This window comes from Alligator mississippiensis, chromosome 2 (assembly GCF_030867095.1).
Source record: "Alligator mississippiensis isolate rAllMis1 chromosome 2, rAllMis1, whole genome shotgun sequence".
Lineage (NCBI taxonomy): Eukaryota > Metazoa > Chordata > Crocodylia > Alligatoridae > Alligator > Alligator mississippiensis.
In genome coordinates this window covers 142,893,865-142,911,779 of record NC_081825.1, presented here as the reverse complement: position 1 = coordinate 142,911,779, position 17,915 = coordinate 142,893,865, and the positions used below count along the sequence as shown (strand labels likewise).

Here is a 17,915-nt window from a genome sequence, read left to right as displayed (position 1 = left end):
GCTCAGCACAGTACTGGTCTGCATTCAGTTCCCATTAAAAGGTTCTCTTCTTACACATAAGTACTGTTAGGGACTTTTTCAGATGTGTAACTTCATTAGTACAGTGTAGAGCCATAATATATATGAGTTTGCACCACTGCAGCTCACTTTAGCATGTTGCCAAATTAAGGACCATTCTGCACTAAAGCCAAACACCCGCTTTAAAGAGTTCTAACGCCAGCACCAAATCATGGGGGTGCCAATCTCTTATGCAGACATGTTAAAATTTCTTTTTAAATATAAATTTCTATTCCGCTGAGCCTCAGAGGGGAAAGGAGTGTGTATACATTCTTTCCCCTGCTATGAATGCAACAGCAGAGAAGAAAACCTTTGCAGTTTTAGAACATTATACTGTTCACTACTTGTCCACGAACAGGCAAAAATTGTACAACTTTTTTCATAAATGGAAATTATCTGATAAATACAAGCACCAGACTATGGATTTCTCACATGTTAAAAAATGGGTGGGGAGGGGGGGTAGAGAAATTGCAAGCATCCTATTAATATTGTCCTGTATTCTTTTAATCAAAGTTTGAAGAAAATTTTTCAACAAAAAGTCAAAACTGAGAAAAAAGTGACCAGTTCCTGTTGCAAACACACTCTCTGCTATTCAGCCTTGGAGCTTTGCAACTGATCACCTGAGAGGTACAGCAGGAAATGCTGGCCCAGTTGAAGCCAAAGGCAAAGCTTCCATGGAGCTAAAACTTCACCCAGCAAATGTTTCTGTTCTGCAACTGACTGACTTCTCTTCAAAAACAGCTTCTATGTCCACCAAAAAACATTAATTTTAGATGCTCAGCTCAGGATAGCCAACATCTGATTCTCTGAGATGCTGAGAAACTACAGCTCCCAAATGCAAACTGTCGATGTTGAGAACCTGAGAAAACTAGGAGGTGTCTGAAGCAGAGCACCCACAAACTCAAGTTTTCAAAAGCATCACCCATTACTTTTGAAAATTGGGGGAATCTAAACCAATTAAAATTTCCATGTTTAAAAACAAGTGTAAGCTACCAGTACAAGATTAACTTTGTGTGAACTTTATACAAACAACATTTCAGTGATATAAACATTCACCAGGTAAAGGAAAAACATGGTCAAAGTGCAATTCCATTTAGAAGGGGCAGAAACACTGGCAATTAATTTTACTAGGCATCAGGGTTTAAGTCAGTCTTTAACTACCAGCAGTTGAGATGAGACCTATGCAAGGGCACATTATCCTACATGTGCCTACTGCAAAATTAATTGCACCTTCTTCCGAAGCAGCTACTGCTGCCTGCTTTGGGAGACATGATTCTGGACAACCCAGACCATGGTCTTGTCCAGGGGTGGCCCACGTGCAGCATGTATGCTACAAATGGCATGGACAGTAGCAGATCTGGCAGGGAACATAGGACAGGGAGCAGAAACTAGAGCAGCAGATCAGGGAAGGAGATTGAAGCGACACTTAGGGAGGGTGTGAGGTTAATTGCGGCACACCTGCCAAAAAGCTTGGCCCTCTCTGATCTAGTCCAATCTTCTTGCAATTCCTTAAGCTAGCCTGTTTTTTATTCTCAGGATCCACCCGGATCTACTAAAAGTTATTTCCCACTCTTTCCTTCTTTTTAACAGGCCTCCCCACTCCCCAAGTCCTACTTGTCTTGTAGGCATTCATCATTAAGGCACTGGATAAATTCATAACTTCAAGCAACCTACTGGCAAAGGCCATCTCTTTCCACAAACAAGTGGATTTGTCAAGCTCTAAGAATCATCTTGTTTTTGCTTTCATGCTGTTCTGCTTAAACCTTTCAACATCTGAAAATTTTAAATTAACAAGTAACCTTATAAATCAAATGGCAGCATTTTATCACCCAATATTCATGCAAGAGGGCATGCCTGGCATTTTAAGATACGTATGGCACCATGTTTGCTGCCTGGCTGAATGGAACAGAGATTTCTGTTAGAAATGCACATGTAAAATTCTTGTACGAGAAAACAAAAAGTGGAGGTTTACCATTGCAGATTCCATTCCTGATGTAGAACCCCTGGCCACAGCTGGTCACACAGACCCCTGCTTTTAATACATGAGAGTGGTCTTTGCAGGCCAAGCAGTTGTTCTCAGCAGCCCCCCAGCAGGTGGAGCAGGATTCGTGACAAGCTGCAGGGGAAAGGGCTAAGAGGTTAGTGAACAACCCAAATCACAACTGACTTTTAAAAAGTGATTTAGGTGGGAATTCACTGATTTACACTTTTATTCCTAAAGAGACATTGGTATTACTTGCTTCCAAAAATCCTGGCTGTGCTGCAACTGGTGAAATCACCCTTTGGTGGGTGCAAGTTGCTCCTGCAGAATGACTGGTAAGTATAAATCAGAACAGCTCCCACAGCTGCAATGAGACCTTCAGAGGAGCAGCTCTAAACATTGTTAATGCTAGTATCCAAGTAGCACTGACCAGGATCATGGTGCTGTGCTCTACCAGCACCCTGCAATCAGATCTGTGCCAATAGACTCCTGTACCCATGTAGGCACCCACTGACAGCAATGGGACTTTTAAAGTACATAAAGATCCATTCTCATGGAACTGAACTGCAGGACCAGAATCCAGGCAATTCATCCCAGAGGTAGATGGCAAAAGGACACTGGAATATGAATAGTTGAACTCCATTTCCAATGAATTTGAGCAGGGAATAAGCAATTCCTGGGGACAGGTGGAAACTGTCTTTTTCTGGCCAGTTCTCATGTGAAGCATACTGTGCGCAGCCAGAATATTTTTCCCTTATACGGCCAAAAGATAGAAGGGACATGGCCCTACTAAATTGAGAAGTCTGCTATATCTATTTTTGGGCAAACTCTGAAGTAAGGCTAGCACGTAGTGCTATTGCAGATGCTCCTGAATGATGCGATATTTGCCATACAGGCCACAGATACATACATCTCACTTGTTTACAGTTACATGGAAACATACAGTAAAATAGAATAAAGCAATCTATTAATATAGTTTTTTGCAGTAAAATGAATGGTTATACAGAGCAAAATTCTATTTTCTGACACAGCTGGGGGATGCCATTGACTTTGATGAAATTGTAAAACTGCCAGGAAAATTCAGCCTGGTGTGATTAGGTTTTATGGTATTTGTGTGGCTGATACGTGTTAAATCATGTGCTGCCTGTACTCATATAACCTGCATGAACTACAGTACTCTAAGCTATTAGATTTTTCCCCTGATTATGCAGAAATATGTTCAAAATGTGTTTTTAACTTTATTATTTCACAACAAGACAGGTATGTGCTTGTAGTCTTTCTCTGAATTCTGAAGGGAAACAGGACCCTCATGGCATTTGCCATGAATACACTAGCATTCACAAAGCTACAACCACTTCTTAGAACTGCATCTGATATCATGAACAGATTTGATATTTGATGCACACCAAGTGCCTTTGAAACTACAAAAAGCAAGGGTACAGATGTTCATACCCAAAGAAGGACTCTAAAAACAGCTGAACTGCTTCAAAGATGACCCTCAAAGAAAATGGAGAAAAAGGACAGGGGAAAAGGGGGCAGAGTGGACAGCTAAAGAGAGCTCTCCTGTGTATGTAGATATCCTCAGGGAACCTCCAGAGACACCCCTAGTTCCAGAATACCACCACGACATGCCTTCATGGATACTTTGAAGCACTCCAAAGACACAGAGGGGAAGGGCCCAGAAGTTTGCATGGGGCTGAAGAACTCCAAATTTGAGCTGCTCCAATTGAAGCAAGATTTTGGAGTGCTTCAAAGGTATGTCTATTCAATCCTAAAATGCACACATCTTAGTGTGGTTTTACAGGATATTTTACCACCATCTTCCAGATTATACTAACACCACTTGTACTCAGAAATTCAAATTATATATGAAAGATACCTCTGAAGCAGAAGAAGTTGCAAATATGATATGAAGGCTATGCAACACAGCAATCAGAAGGGGACAATATCAGTTCACAAGGGGAAAATGCTAGCATGCTCTAGAGAGTTTAAATTAGAATCTGCTTAGAAAAAACAATAAAAGACCCAAGGTACACACTGGCCCAGAATAGATTAGAGCATGCTCATTTTCAATATGAGAAGAACACACCTAATCTTATGGGGCAAGTGAGGACAGGGAAAAGAAGTGGATGCTGCAATTAAAAAGCAAGGTAGACAGCTGCACTGACATTAAACATACCTGCACCTTCGAAAACAAGAAGTAGCTTATGCCTCCCTGCAATCACAGTTTTTTAAATTCCCTTTTTATCTGCTCCATTCTCCTTGTTACATGGGGGTGAGGGAAGCATCATTCTGATTTATTAACAAGTTTGAGCAAGCATCTACCTGGTTGTGTGACCTTTATCACCACAGCAACTGAGCACCTAGCTCTTTGATGGATATTAACTTTCCTGTGAGCCTTGCAGATGGGAAACTGAGGCACAGAGAAGCTATATGCTTTGCCCAAGGTCACAAAGGAAGTTTGTGACAGAGCTAGACATTGGATTCATAAGGATTGAATTCATGGCCAGTGATCTGTCTGCTAGACCAGCCTATGATCCCTTCTAGTCTTTCCCTTCTATTCTCTTGCAATTTTCTACTCTCTTCTTTATCTTTTTCCCTTCCCATTTTTTTCTTGCCTCACTCCTACCTTCTCCTGGCTAGAATGATACAGTCAGTCTAATCTGTAGAGTCAAATATCACTGAATGACTCTGATTGTCAGGTCTCACCTCCTACATAGCACAGGCCTTAGAATTTCACTCAGTGATTCCTGCAGTGGAAAGAATTCTAACATACCTGACTGCTATCAAGCTCATCCAGTTGGGCTTCAATTAGAGCATGTCTATTAACCAAACACCCAGTCTCAGTTTAAAGACTGCAAGTGATAATGGGTTTAATACTTCCCTGAGCAACCTGTTCCAAAGGTTAATTTCCCTCCTTTGTGGAAAGCTGCCTCTTTATTCTAATTTTAATGTTTCTGAGGGCTTGTTGACACTTGAAAGTTGTATTTGGATCATGATTTTGAATTTAAAAATACCTATGTCTGAATAACTTGTTATAGAGATGCCCTAACATCAACTTCACAGGTATGTCTGAACAACTCCAGGTATAGAGTTGTTCCTACCAGTTGCCTCAACTTCCAGCCATTCCATACTACTATGATTAATTCACAATCTCCCTAAAATTGGATATATTCTTCCCCTGTGTGTACTTACAGACTGTTATCAAGGCACCTCTTGACCTTCTCTTCCACAGCATAAGTAGACTGAAATCCTTAATTCTCTCAGCATAAGACAGGCTGTCCACACCTTGAATTATTTGTAGAGCACTTTTCCGAACCCTCTCCATTATTGAAGAATCTTTTTTTCAAGTGGAAACACAGGAACTGGACATGGTACTCCAGGCACAGACTCACCAATGCCCCATGCACAGGTTATACTGCTTTGCTGAATTATCCTTTGTGCTCCAGCACCAGTGCACATATTCTCTTGCTTATCTGCTAGGTCCTTTCCAGAGTCATAGCTTTCCACGATACAAACCTTTCCCATAACTTTTGTTCTCTCTTCCTACATCTATAACCATGCATTTGGGGGTTATAATATGTACATTTGACAGGGCCCAAATCAGTTAGGTATTCAACAGTGCTTTCCATTAGTGACTCCCTCCCTCCCCTATACAAATCCTGCATGTAACTAGACATGCTATCCTGGACTGCCTCCTCTCAAAGCAATTTGACACTGACTGCAGCCTCCCCAAGCTCAGTCTCCTCAGAACTCCTGTGTCTGAGGCATGACTAGCCTGCCTGGAGAAGTCACAGTTGCATTCTCCTCCCTTCCTGGGTAAGAAACAGTAGGCACATCTACACAAGCATTAATGCACCATAATGACTCTGCACTAAGTTTAGTACCTGTAATAACAGCTACTCACTTAATGTGCAGTAAATCGAAGCTACTGCACAGTAGCACCAGCACATGTCTTTTAAGTGATGCTAAAATGCATTAGACTAATTCTACTGCACATTAGTAAATTAACATGGCTTTTGCCGTGATGCACTAATGCACAGTAGAATTAGTCTACTGCACTTTTAGTGTCTCTCGTAGACAAGCTCACTATGTCCAAATCAACAGAGACAAGACCAGCACAAAGCCTCACTGGGCACCATCTTCAGACCCTAGCAGCAATAGGCTCTCTTACTACCTTGCTGCCAGCTCCTGGACTGTATTCAATCCAACAGCCTGCAGCAAAGCAGCCTTCCTACCACTACTGGCAAACAGCTCACAATTCAATGGACTTCTCAACCCACCACACCCTCCCCCAGAAATGTTGCTTATCCATTCTCCTCCTCAGGAATGGATCCAGGATTTTGTAAAGGGTAGAGTGGGAACAGTGAACAGAACTGAAGGGATGGCTGCACCCCCAGTCCCAGCTTCCTCTCCATCCAGATGGGCAGATCATACCATGGAAGCAGCAGCTGGGGACATTTTTAAGTCCCCTAATCAGGTAAGAATCTTTCTCCCACCCCATTCTGTGTTCAGCAGCACCTCCTCTCTTCTCACCTCCCATTCCCATCCTCTGCCATCTACTGCTGCCACTACTCTCCCACCCCCACTGGGTCCCCAGCTAACCTAGAGGTAGGGAGAACTCCAGAGCTGTTCCTGCCCTGTTCCAACCAGGCTTCAAGGGGATACAGGCTCAGCCAGAGGCAATGGTAATGGCAAGCAGGTTTCACCTCCTTGCGCCTGCTCCCAGGCTGGTGGGGAACACCTGGAGGACCAGGCAGAGAGGGGAATCCTGCCTGCTTCCACCACTGCACTGTCTCCTTGCATAGCCTAGCTGGAGTCGGGCAGGAGCAACTCTTGGGGACTTTAAAAAGTACCTGGTTGCTGTTTCCACGGCATGGTCTGAAAGGGAGGCGTGCAACTGCACCACTGCACCTCCTCTAGATATGCCCCTGCCCCTCCTCTCAACCAACCTCCAACTGCTGGGCTTTCTCCCTTTGAAGCCTGACCCCCAGTACAGGTCAGGATAGGGATAACTGAGCTGGTCTCTTAAAGGAGCAGGCCAAGTTGTGATACTTCTGCAACCTCTACCTGCAAAATGAAAACTCACTAAAATTACTGCATGTTTCACTTTGCAAAGGGAGGCCAAATACAGAAGGGCATGACTGTGGGCAGGGAGAGCTTAGGGGCAGGCAGAATGTAGCACACTTTATAGGAAACATGGGAGATGCTGGCTCAAGCCAGATGTGGAGACAACCAGCTCTACCTGAAGGTCAGATCCATTTGGCTAAAGTGCCCCCCTGCTCACTCTCTCTCTCTCTCTCTCTCTCTCCAATTCCATGTCGTCTCTCCTGCCTTTGGCAATGATTCTGCAAAGGCACTGCAGGGTCTTATCAGCTCTGGAAGTCTCTACTGCAGCAAATGTTGTCTTCAAATTTTCTATCTCCCTGGGGTGCAATGACTCTAGTGTTATATGTGATGTGGAAAAGCCATAGAAACGGAGATAACAAACAGCTTAGCAGAGGTTGCTAGACCTGCTGAGAAGGTACAGCAAACCTGAAATGACAGTGCCATGAATAGAATAACATCTAGAGTCAAGTTGATGGGAATAACAGGAAGGGAAGAGAAGCAAACAGGGAATCTCCAGACCAGGCCAGGGGAACTGGCTAGAGAGCTGCTCTTGGACAAGAAAGAAAGGGAGGATTGGGAAACAACAGGCTGGAGAGACTGAGGAGGAAGAGGATAATAGCAATTTGGGAAAGACTGAGGTGGACTAGAAGAGGAGAGACAGGAGGACGAATCCACACAGATCACCTTCCCTGTAAGAGTTAAGGCTACTCTGTGTCCATCCTGTCTGTCCCAGCTCTTTCATTCCTTTTAGGCTGCATTAGAGTGGGCAGAACTAATGGCTCAAATGCGGCTAGTGACTAATTCTCTCAGACAGTTTAGCTGAACCTAATATTTGCAGTAAAAGGCAAAGATCATATTGGCCTGGGTTAAATGCATGGCTTCCCCATCAGGCCTAACTCACCTGCTCATTCTGGCCTTGGTATCCACAAACAGCCTGAGCAAAACTATGCATTCTGCATTCAAAGCAGCAAGCATCCTGACAGGACTTCAGCTGCAGGTCTCCTGTTGACTATCAAGCAGGACTTGATTCATGCTCCTACACATATAATCCTTCACCTATCATGCTCATAGTGACAGGCTTCAGTGATTTATCACTGCCTGTGTGCCTGGAGGGTTTCCCCTTCCCCGACAAAAATCCAACAGCTATTGATTTCCCTGCAATATCTTTATTCGGTTTGTCTACAGTAACTTATGTGCTAAGGGAAAACATCTCAACACAAGCTATGGGGGAGCTGGGCAGCATTTTCAGGCTTTTCCCCAGCCATCCTCGCTATCCTCAGCTCAGATCATTCTGGAGGTAACAGGTAGCTTGCCTAGGCATTAGGGTGCACAGGGTATGTAGATACGAGGGGGGTGAGGCTGAAGGGGCATGCACTTTTTAACTATCTACAAACAACTAAAAACCCTATAGGAGTGGGGCAGAAACACACCATGCATTTAACTGCCTGTTCCTCCGCTGTAATTTTCCCTGTTGTACAGAGGCACTGAGAAGCACCAATTCCATCTATTCCATTTTGTTCCTTGACAGCATGGGATATTCAGCCTCCTCACTTGTTTTCCACAATATCCATTCCAGTTGTATAAAGAGTAGAGTATAAAGAGTAGAGGCTGAGTACAGCCATTACACACAAGACGATCACACCTAACAAATACACTTGGCCAAGTGTTTTATCACTCACTTTCCCACCCCTATACTGAAAGCACTGAAGAAAAGAGGGCTGAGTGTGAGCATGGGGGAGGACTTTCTGTTCTGGGGTGGGACCAGAAGGTTCTGGGCAACTGTCTGTGTCAGCAAGAGCGAAAGCCAGCCATACACTGAGAGCACAGGAAACAGTATGTCATGCCTTCCAAATGCACAAAGGCAGAGTGGGATAAAGCTCTTTTGCAAGCATGGCAATGCTCATTTTCTTTGGAGCTGAAGGAACTTATACCTTTGCATATTGCTTTAGACATGACCAAGCCAAATCCTCTTCTGAAACAGTGTGCCAGGCCTGCCCCTTGACTAGCAAGGCCTTAATCAAAATTTAAGATGAAACTGGGCCAAAATCCTTGTGTGTGATCCTTGTGACAAGAAACCTGCCATCCTCCTAACACAAATATTAGCTGTTAACAACCCTGTGAGGTGAGGCATGCAATTACTGCTCTCCCCCATTTTACAGAGTGGAAACTTAAAATGTCCCCAATATTCAAAAGTGACTAGGGTCTTGGGATGCCTCAGTTTTTGGGAGTCTCAGTTGAGATGCTTTAAACAAGCCTCATATCCCAAACGTGCTAAGCATCCACTCTTAATATTTCAGGCCATTCTACAGTGTCTTAAGCTGGAAACCACAAAGGCTGAGGTGCTAATATCTATCATTAACCACTTTGAAAATGTAGGCCTAGGAAATCTGCTTCCAATTGTAGAGCAAACTTGTGTCAAACGTAGAACTCAGGTCTCCCAAACTCCTGGTGTAGACTGCTTCCATGCACAACACAGAAAGCCACAGAAAGGTCACCACCAGCCTTATCACTGGTTTACTGATAACATTATACATCTCAGTAGCATGTTTATTACGTAAATGAGCCCAATGGGATAATGGTAGAAACACAGGTCATGGAAATCTTTTCCTGCGTTTCAAATGATATTCCAGAATTATATTACAGGCTTCAAGGAGATTTCTTTCAGGCTGCAATCCTCAGTGTTGTTTCATTCTTGCTGAGGAGAGAAATGGGGAAGACGTTAACCTGGCTGCTGGGTTTTGCTCATGTTTTCCTATTCCTCATGAATGGCTGAGTCATTTTCATATTTTGGTTTCCTTTCAAAGCTAAACTAAGAGCACCGTGCTGCTGCCATGTTCATAAGCCTGATTCACTATTGTCTTTACTCCAAGTTTAGGACTTCCAGCAGTATTAAACGAGTGCAAGACATGGGCAGGTCAAGGCCAATGCTTTTAAAAAGACAAGAACTCCTGTAATGTGCTGGCTCCCTTGGGGAAAACAACCACATGTATTTATAAAAGCATTTGTGCTCTGCTGCACTCCAGACTAGGACCAGTCTGCCTTCAATTTCTGGTCAATATGGCATAACTGACTTGTTTCATTGAAGTCCTAGTACATAAAGCACAATGCCAGATATGAAAAGTTAGCGCTCTCTATGCTCAGTCATTCAACCCCTTTTGCTTTACCAGAATTCAGAGCATAAATTATTTTAAAGTTTTCCTAGTCAACAGACTACTCAAAAACTTCATGTGCCTCTCTGGAGGTGCAACAATCAGAGGTGGTTTTGAATTATTTAAGAAAGTGCTGCTTGTCTTTTGAAAGGTGCACAATGTTTCCAACAGTTTAACACCATGTTTAGCACAGTATGTACCGTATGTTTAATCAACCTTAAACAGGGTAAATATGCACTTTTATAGACTATCTCTTTCTCTCTATATATATGCATATAGTTAGTTAGTCTATAAAGGTGCATATCTACCCACCTTTTGACTGACTTCAGGCTAATAAGTCTAACCATCCCTCTAACCAATGCCATATGTCATTACAAGGTAATTCTCCATCTGGACCAATTCAGTTTGGTAATACTGAGACCCCTATTCTAAAGAGGAGAGAGATCTCTAATTAAAATATGGTGAAAAATAAGTCTTTAATAAAAATCCAAGCTTTCTATTATGATGTAGGCTCTGATCTGTAAAAACTGGCCATGCATTTCAGTATTCACATTTGGGTAAGTTACTGTAGCAATACCTAAGTTCTACCTACATTTTTCAGGGAGCAGTAATCTTTAATATTTACACTAGATAAAAATAATGAGGGCATGGGAAATGAAGTCCTTCCTCCCCCTTTCTTTATACAGCAGATGTAATTTATTTCTCATTTTCTCAGCTTTGCTTTTTTGGAGTGGGGGGAAGCTATTTTATTTATTTCTATCGCATTGTCTTTATCAAGAGGGACTTCATGTCCTACCTCTGTCTCTGAACCTATAAATATTAATCACAGAGCTAGTTATCTGAAACACTTTTTTTTCTTCTTGCCAATTTTCAAATGCCCTTTTTTCTGAATGGCTTTATTGCTTTACAGAAAAACAAATTATAAACATAGTGTAGAAAACCAGCAGAAATTCTTTCTTTAGCTTTAAAGTAAGTCTTGTTAAAAATAATTAAAGAAGAAGTAAAAACAGTGATTCATTGCGGTTTGTTCACACATTGCAGATAACCCTCCTGCAATTGCAGGAGAGGCTGGAGTAGGTTAGCTATTCTCAGAGGTCTTTTCTATTTCCAGGGCCAGATCTTCAATGTTTGTTAATTGGAGCTGAATGAATTAACACACGCTGAGTATCCTTTGCCCATCCTATACATGATTCCATGATAAATCTACTGCAGGTGTTTATACACTGTTGAACAACTGAAAGCCAGTTTCAACCATCAGACTGCATGTGTGAAAAAACAAAGCATACAAAGACAAGTTGAATGGAAATGAAATGTGGCCTGCTTTTGAATTTTAAGACTTTCTCTACCAGCCTTATTTTATGCAGAAAATGCAGCCAGGCAGAACTAAAGCAAATTGGTTTAATTCCCTCGAGGAAACATGAACAAAATTTCCCAGCAACTTTCTACTGTGGACATGCATGAGTAGGAATATGAATGGAATGTACAATCAGTGATCTACAAACCAGTAATAAAATTAATATTAGCCTTTTCCCGCTGCTTTAGGAGTGACTGGGCATTGCTAATTAAGTGCCAGGCACAGGGGGGAAAGGAAATGGTAAAATAAAATAAACAAACTAGAAAATGACTTAAGAACTTAGATTGTATATTCTCTTATTTTCTTCATAAGTGTGTACAACACTTAACAGATAGTGGCCCCAGTCCTTTACTGGGGTCTCCAGTGGCTGCTCCAATACTAATACTAGAAAATAAGGTCTGTTAGGCAAGAGCATTCAAACCTAACATGGATGGTTGACTCGAAGGCAGAAAGTGTTAAGAAAATGACACTCCAGAAACAATAATTTTGTAGACCTCAATTCTGGAAATGCTCTTAGAGGTCCTACTTACTTTTAAACCAGCAAGTCATTCCACAGAAGTCATGGGGACTTGCTCAAGAAATTAAGCAGGTGTTCGAGTGGTTGGCTTAGTTACAGTCTCAGGAAGAATTAAAACTTTTTCTAAGAAAAGACCAGTAGCATGAGGGGAAAAGTGCTAACTTTAGGGAAAATATAGCCAGCAGGATGAAAAAGGATCTGAATCTTAGTTAGTTTGGGCTAACGAAGACTGCTTCAAAGGAATGAGGGGAGCCCATGAAAACTATGTAAGGGTTGAATCAAAAAGAAAACCAACATTTTCCAATCTGAATCTCAGCTTCCGGATACAGACAAAGATACAAACCTTCAAACACATTTCACTGCTTTGTGGAATTGTGACTGTAATTAACATTGTAATGTTCCCTACATCTTTTTGCTGAGAACAGCTACTATAATAGATGGTCTACAACGGAGAGAAAAGCATGAACCAAACAAATGAAAATGTCAAAGAAGGCAGAAGAACTAATAAAAATATTTTATGTGAGATTCTCTCTGGCTCCAACCAAACCCTGTATCCATCCTTAATTAACTATAATAAACATCTCTGAGCAAAGCCTCCTGGCGAGGGTGGGTTTCATTAATTGAAAATAAGCCAGTATTGAACACAAAAAATATATCCATGCAGTAGATTCCAGCACATGGTTCTGGATTTTAGGCCAACAGTAAAATATAGTAATTATGTCCCCTACTCCCTCGACTTCCCAATGACATTTTCAAAAGCTAGACTTCTATATCGTAATAGGACAACTGAGAAAAGCACTGAGAAATCTGAGCTAGGACATTCAGGAGCAATTTTTTTAAAACAGAAGTGAGCTAAAATTATTTTTTTTTAAATTAATTTTCCCCCATTTGCTATCATTGCCATCCTATATAAATTCTGTTATTTTCAGATTTTATAATGTTGCAAGCATTTACACCCATGTTGACGGCAGATCTCTCAATACAAAGTATGTGCAGCTTGGACCTATTCCTGTACACAAAGTATCCCATAAAGTTACCTGCACAGTGGAGATAATCCTGGAAGAATCCCTCCCCACATGATGCCACACACTGCCCATGCTTCATTAGCATAGATCCTTGGCATGATGTACATTCAAATCCACTGGTACAGGTCAGGCATGTTTCCTTGCAGGCTGTCCACACAAAACGAAGGAAAAAGATACTACATTAGCTTAAGATGTTCCTGTACAATGATGCTGATGTGTATATGTTCAGGGGTGGATACAGGGTGATGCAGTGGTGCAGTTGCAACCTTCCTTTAATTCATGCTGCGCTCAAACTTTAAAACCAACTGCCTGGCAGGGGCAGTGGCATTTCTATTCAGCCAGAGCTGAGAAAGTCATTTGACTTCATGGCTGATTATCATCTCTCTGATTCCTGATATCATTTCTTCACTCCACAGGTATTAACAACCCATTTCTTCTTTTTAATGGTCTTGATGTTTCACTATTCAATCTATCCTTTCTTCTGCAATTTTGCTGTCTGTTAGTCTATTAATGTCTCTCTTCTAGTTCACAGCCCTGGAGACTGTTTTCAGCTCTAGCTAAAAACCTCAACTCAAGTGTAGAAATGACTGATAGTGAAGTATTGAATGCACTGTCAAGACACCCAAGAAGGCTAAATTTTGAATCGGAATAAGAGACACGTATTTAACTATAATGACTACAGGACTAATCATACAGTATCTTTTGACTTATTTTGACTGTTTTTTGTCTAGTGTGCTGTGTCTTTTTGAGCTTCATATATTATAAATTCATGGGCTCCACAGTTTAGAAAGGATGTGGAGAAGCTTGATGGTAGAGAACAAATTCCCTACCCTCTAACACACTAGAGGGTAGGGAACGAATCCAGGCCGACCTGGAAAGGTTGGAAAAGTGGGCAGAACATAATAGGATACAGTTCGATAAGGACAAGTACAAGGTGCTGGACCTAGGGAGAAAGAAATCACCAGCATACTTACAGGCTGGGGGAGGACCTTCTCAGCAGCACAGCAGCAGAAAGGGATCTCAGGAGTCATTGCTGACACCAAGATGAACACGAGTTATCAATGTAACGAAGCAATCAGTAAAGCTAACCACACTTTATCATGCATTAGCAGGAGTATGAAGAACAGGTCCAGGAAGGTGATTCTTCCCCTCTATGCGGTATTAATCAGACCACAGTTGGAGTATTGCATCCAGTTTTGTGTGCCATACTTCAAGAGGGATGTAGACAACCTCGAGAGGGTTCAGAGGAGGGCCACTCGTATGGTTAGGGGCCTGCAGGCAAAGCCCTACAAGGAGAGATTGAGGGCCCTGGATCTCTTCAGCCTCCACAAAATCATTGGTGGGGAAGGGGCAGCAATGAATAGGAGATGCTCTGTTTACCAGGGCACCCTTTGGAGTAACTAGGAACAACAGCCACAAACTGATGGAGAGCAGATTTAAATTTGACATCAGGAAGAACTTCTTTACGGTAAGGGTTGCCAGAATCTGGAATGCACTTCCAAGGAAAGTGATGCTTTCCCCTATCTTGAGGGTCTTTAAGAGGAGGTTAGACCTACACTCTTTCCTGCCCAGGGTACAGGGTCAGTGACTTGGTGGAAGCCAAGGGGTGTGCATCAGAAACTGGGAAAACATCTGTTCACCAGGGCACCCCAAGGGAAGACAAGGTCTAATGGTCATAAACTGCTGAAAGACCATTTTAGACTAGACATAAGGACAAACTTCTTTACCATCAGAGTCTCCAGAGTCTGGGACAGACTCCCCGCAGAAGCAAGCATCTACTCTGGATACCATTAAGAAATGCTTGGATGCTTATCTTGCTGGGGTGATCTGACCCCAGCTGACTTCCTGCACCTTGGGCAGGGGGCTGGACCCAATGATCTCATTAGGTCCCTTCCAGCCCTAATGCCTATGAATCTATGAATTGTAAGGCTGTAAGGGACCTTGGAAGATCATCAGGTCCAGGCCACTGCAGCAGGCAGGGAAGTTATATAATCTAGCAAATTAGTGCACATTGCAATATTTGAATTTTTTTATTTGATCTTAAATTCAATGATATATTGCTAGCTCCCTAGCATATTAGTTAAGCTTCTAATTTTATTTTAAAAAGAGAAAAATGTGTGCTGTGTTTTATGTGATGTGCCACACCATCTGCACCTCCCTTTTCAAAATCCTGTATCCAGCCATGTATATGTCCTGCTGGAAGGCTATGTTCAAGGAAGCATGCCCATTCATAGAAGTAGGTGGTGAAAGATGTCCTTTACTTGAAATATTCTGCAAACTGATTTTTTTCAATGTGCTTAATTTAAAGATCCATTGAAGTCCGTAGGATTTAAGGGTCAAATTAGAGCCTGGGAGGCTACACTTATCAAATGTAACCTGATCCCCTGGTTTCATGTAAATATGAGATAAGAAGGAAGATTTTCAACTTCTAAACATATGTGACTGAAGGGGAATCTGAAGAACAAGTCCCTGAAAAACCTGCCAACTAAAGACCTGTGGACACTGCAGAAAATCCACTTAGCTGGTCCCATTTGCTTAGCTATACCTAAGCAAACTCCAGCATCCTTGTAGAATCCAGATTCACAGTTCTCCACACAACGTCCATTCTGCAGTTGCTTTGTTGCATCCCGGCAGATGTCACAGTGGTCAAAGGACTGAGAGCATACCAAACAGTCTGGGTGGCACTGCACTGCCATGAGAAATAAAAGACAAGAAAGAATCTGTCAACAGCGCATGGCTTGGTACAAGAAGGTTGGAAATGGCACGTGCACAAGAATCAGATCTAGAGCCATCATTTGGTTCGTCTGCCAAAGGGTCAAGCCTCTTTTTCCCAAAATAGCATATGAGTTACATGCTGTACCACCATATCTTACTCTGCTAGTGATGAAGTTACTAAGAAGTTAATGGGACTTAGATTAAAATACTCAAAAGTTGCTAAGTGATCCTAAGTGATTTGGGCATAGTTACACAATATCAAAACCATTTCCTCTCTACTTGTGTTCCAAAGATACATCTCTTCAGGTCCATGAGATGTATCAAAGCTTGTGTGAACTGTCTGAAAAAGGATTTCCTTCACTTTTGGATTTTTGTTTGTTTTGGGGTGCGTAATAAATAATGAACTTTAAAATGTTTGATCTGAGAAGCCAAGTGAGCTGCTTCTGCAATCACAGAATATAAAACTGTGAACGCATTTTCTTTGTCCTCTGATAAACTATTAACCAAAGTGCCCTGATAAACCAAAGTGAGTCGAGGGCAAAAGGAACAGCTGCCAATATAAAAAATTAGGAATCCACAGATAAAACCTATCAACTATGAAATTTAAATGAAGTGAAATGTCAACACCCCGTGGAAAAATTAATATATATGCAAAATTACCCTATAGCGAAAGCCACTCTAACATTTCCAGATAATTATTAACGGGCACTAATTCAGCCTGAGGTGAACTTGGCATGGGCATTTCAGAACAAGGAGGTTCCCTTTTTTTTTTAAAGGAAATTAATCATGAGCCTATAAACGTCAAAAACCTCATCAGAGCTTAAGAAGCAACACTTTTCTTTGTTACACGATTCCTTATATTAAAAAAGGAACACAAAAAAAATTTCAAGAACATCCCTCCCCTCCCCACAATTACTGATATTTTACTGTCTGTCAAAAGAAAGCTACTAAGGGTTTAATCCAAACCAAGTGAAGAAGTGGGAGCCTTTGGCTCAAGTCTTAAACCTAACCTGAAATGTTTAATTATACAGGTAGGGAGGGGAGTAATTACCAAGCCATGAACAGAACAGAAGCAGAGAAGTTAAAAATTGAGACAGGTGTCACAAGAAAGTTGATAAAATTGAGGAGAGTGGGGAATGCAAGGACTGGACTGTACATCTGTTACTAACACTAACAAGCACCCACATAACCACTCCTATCCAAACTACTGGGATAACCAATGTGAGTAATGGCTGGATAATCTAGTCATAGCTATAAGCTTGTTCTCCCCCTTCAGGTCCCTCCCATACCAGCATATCACTCAAAAGTGTTGACAAAAAAGTTAACTTCATTTCCTATCTTTAGTTCTGTAGGTCAGGGTTATAGAAGTTAATACCCTGTTCAAGGACAAGTGGGAGAATCTAGAAGAATCCTTGCAGAGAAATGCAAATAACAGCAGAAACTGCTTCAAACAAATACCTGATTTGCATTGTGGGCAGCAGTCTCCCTTTACCTCCACTGCCAGGCTGCCCGGTGGGCAAAGCAGACAAGAGCGGCGATAGCAGATCACCTGGGTGTCCCGGCATTCACATTCTTTGCACAGGCCTTCTTTCCATTTCTCTCCATTCTGCACAAGACAACATTGAATGTCTGTATTACTGCTCTGTTCTCACTGCAGAGATGTGGAGTTCTGCAACACGACTGAATCCCCACCACGTTGCATGTTATAAGACACAGTGGGTTTGGTAGCTAGCCTAGGACTAGGCATCATATCACCTTTGCATAAGATAGATCATTTTTTGATTTACAACAATCCCAAAATAAACCAGTGAATCTAATACAGGGGTAATGATCATCAGCCCTAATCTTACAAAACAGAAGGAATATTGCTGTACCAGCCCATATCAGCACTCCCATCTTGGCCAAAATCCTGTCCCCAAGAACAGCCAGTAGCAGATACTTCAGAGAGAAAGGTATCTTTATTTTCCTACAGACTGGGAAAGTTATTTTGTCTAATCATTGCCAGTTA

At 41.9% G+C, this 17,915-nt stretch overlaps 1 protein-coding gene across 6 annotated transcripts in view; it reads right to left on the bottom strand.

Annotated features, from left to right (window-relative positions):
* Positions 1-17,915, bottom strand: part of FRAS1 (Fraser extracellular matrix complex subunit 1) — a 365,258-nt gene that overhangs the window by 166,435 nt on the left and 180,908 nt on the right. For all 6 annotated transcript variants that reach the window (XM_059722220.1, XM_019498159.2, XM_019498154.2 and 3 more), the window contains exons 12-15: positions 17,366-17,513; positions 15,738-15,881; positions 13,205-13,339; positions 2,030-2,173 (exon numbers count right to left, since the gene is read on the bottom strand). In XM_059722220.1, coding sequence (XP_059578203.1) covers positions 2,030-2,173; positions 13,205-13,339; positions 15,738-15,881; positions 17,366-17,513 — 571 coding nt within the window. The remainder of the gene's footprint in view (positions 1-2,029; positions 2,174-13,204; positions 13,340-15,737; positions 15,882-17,365; positions 17,514-17,915) is intronic.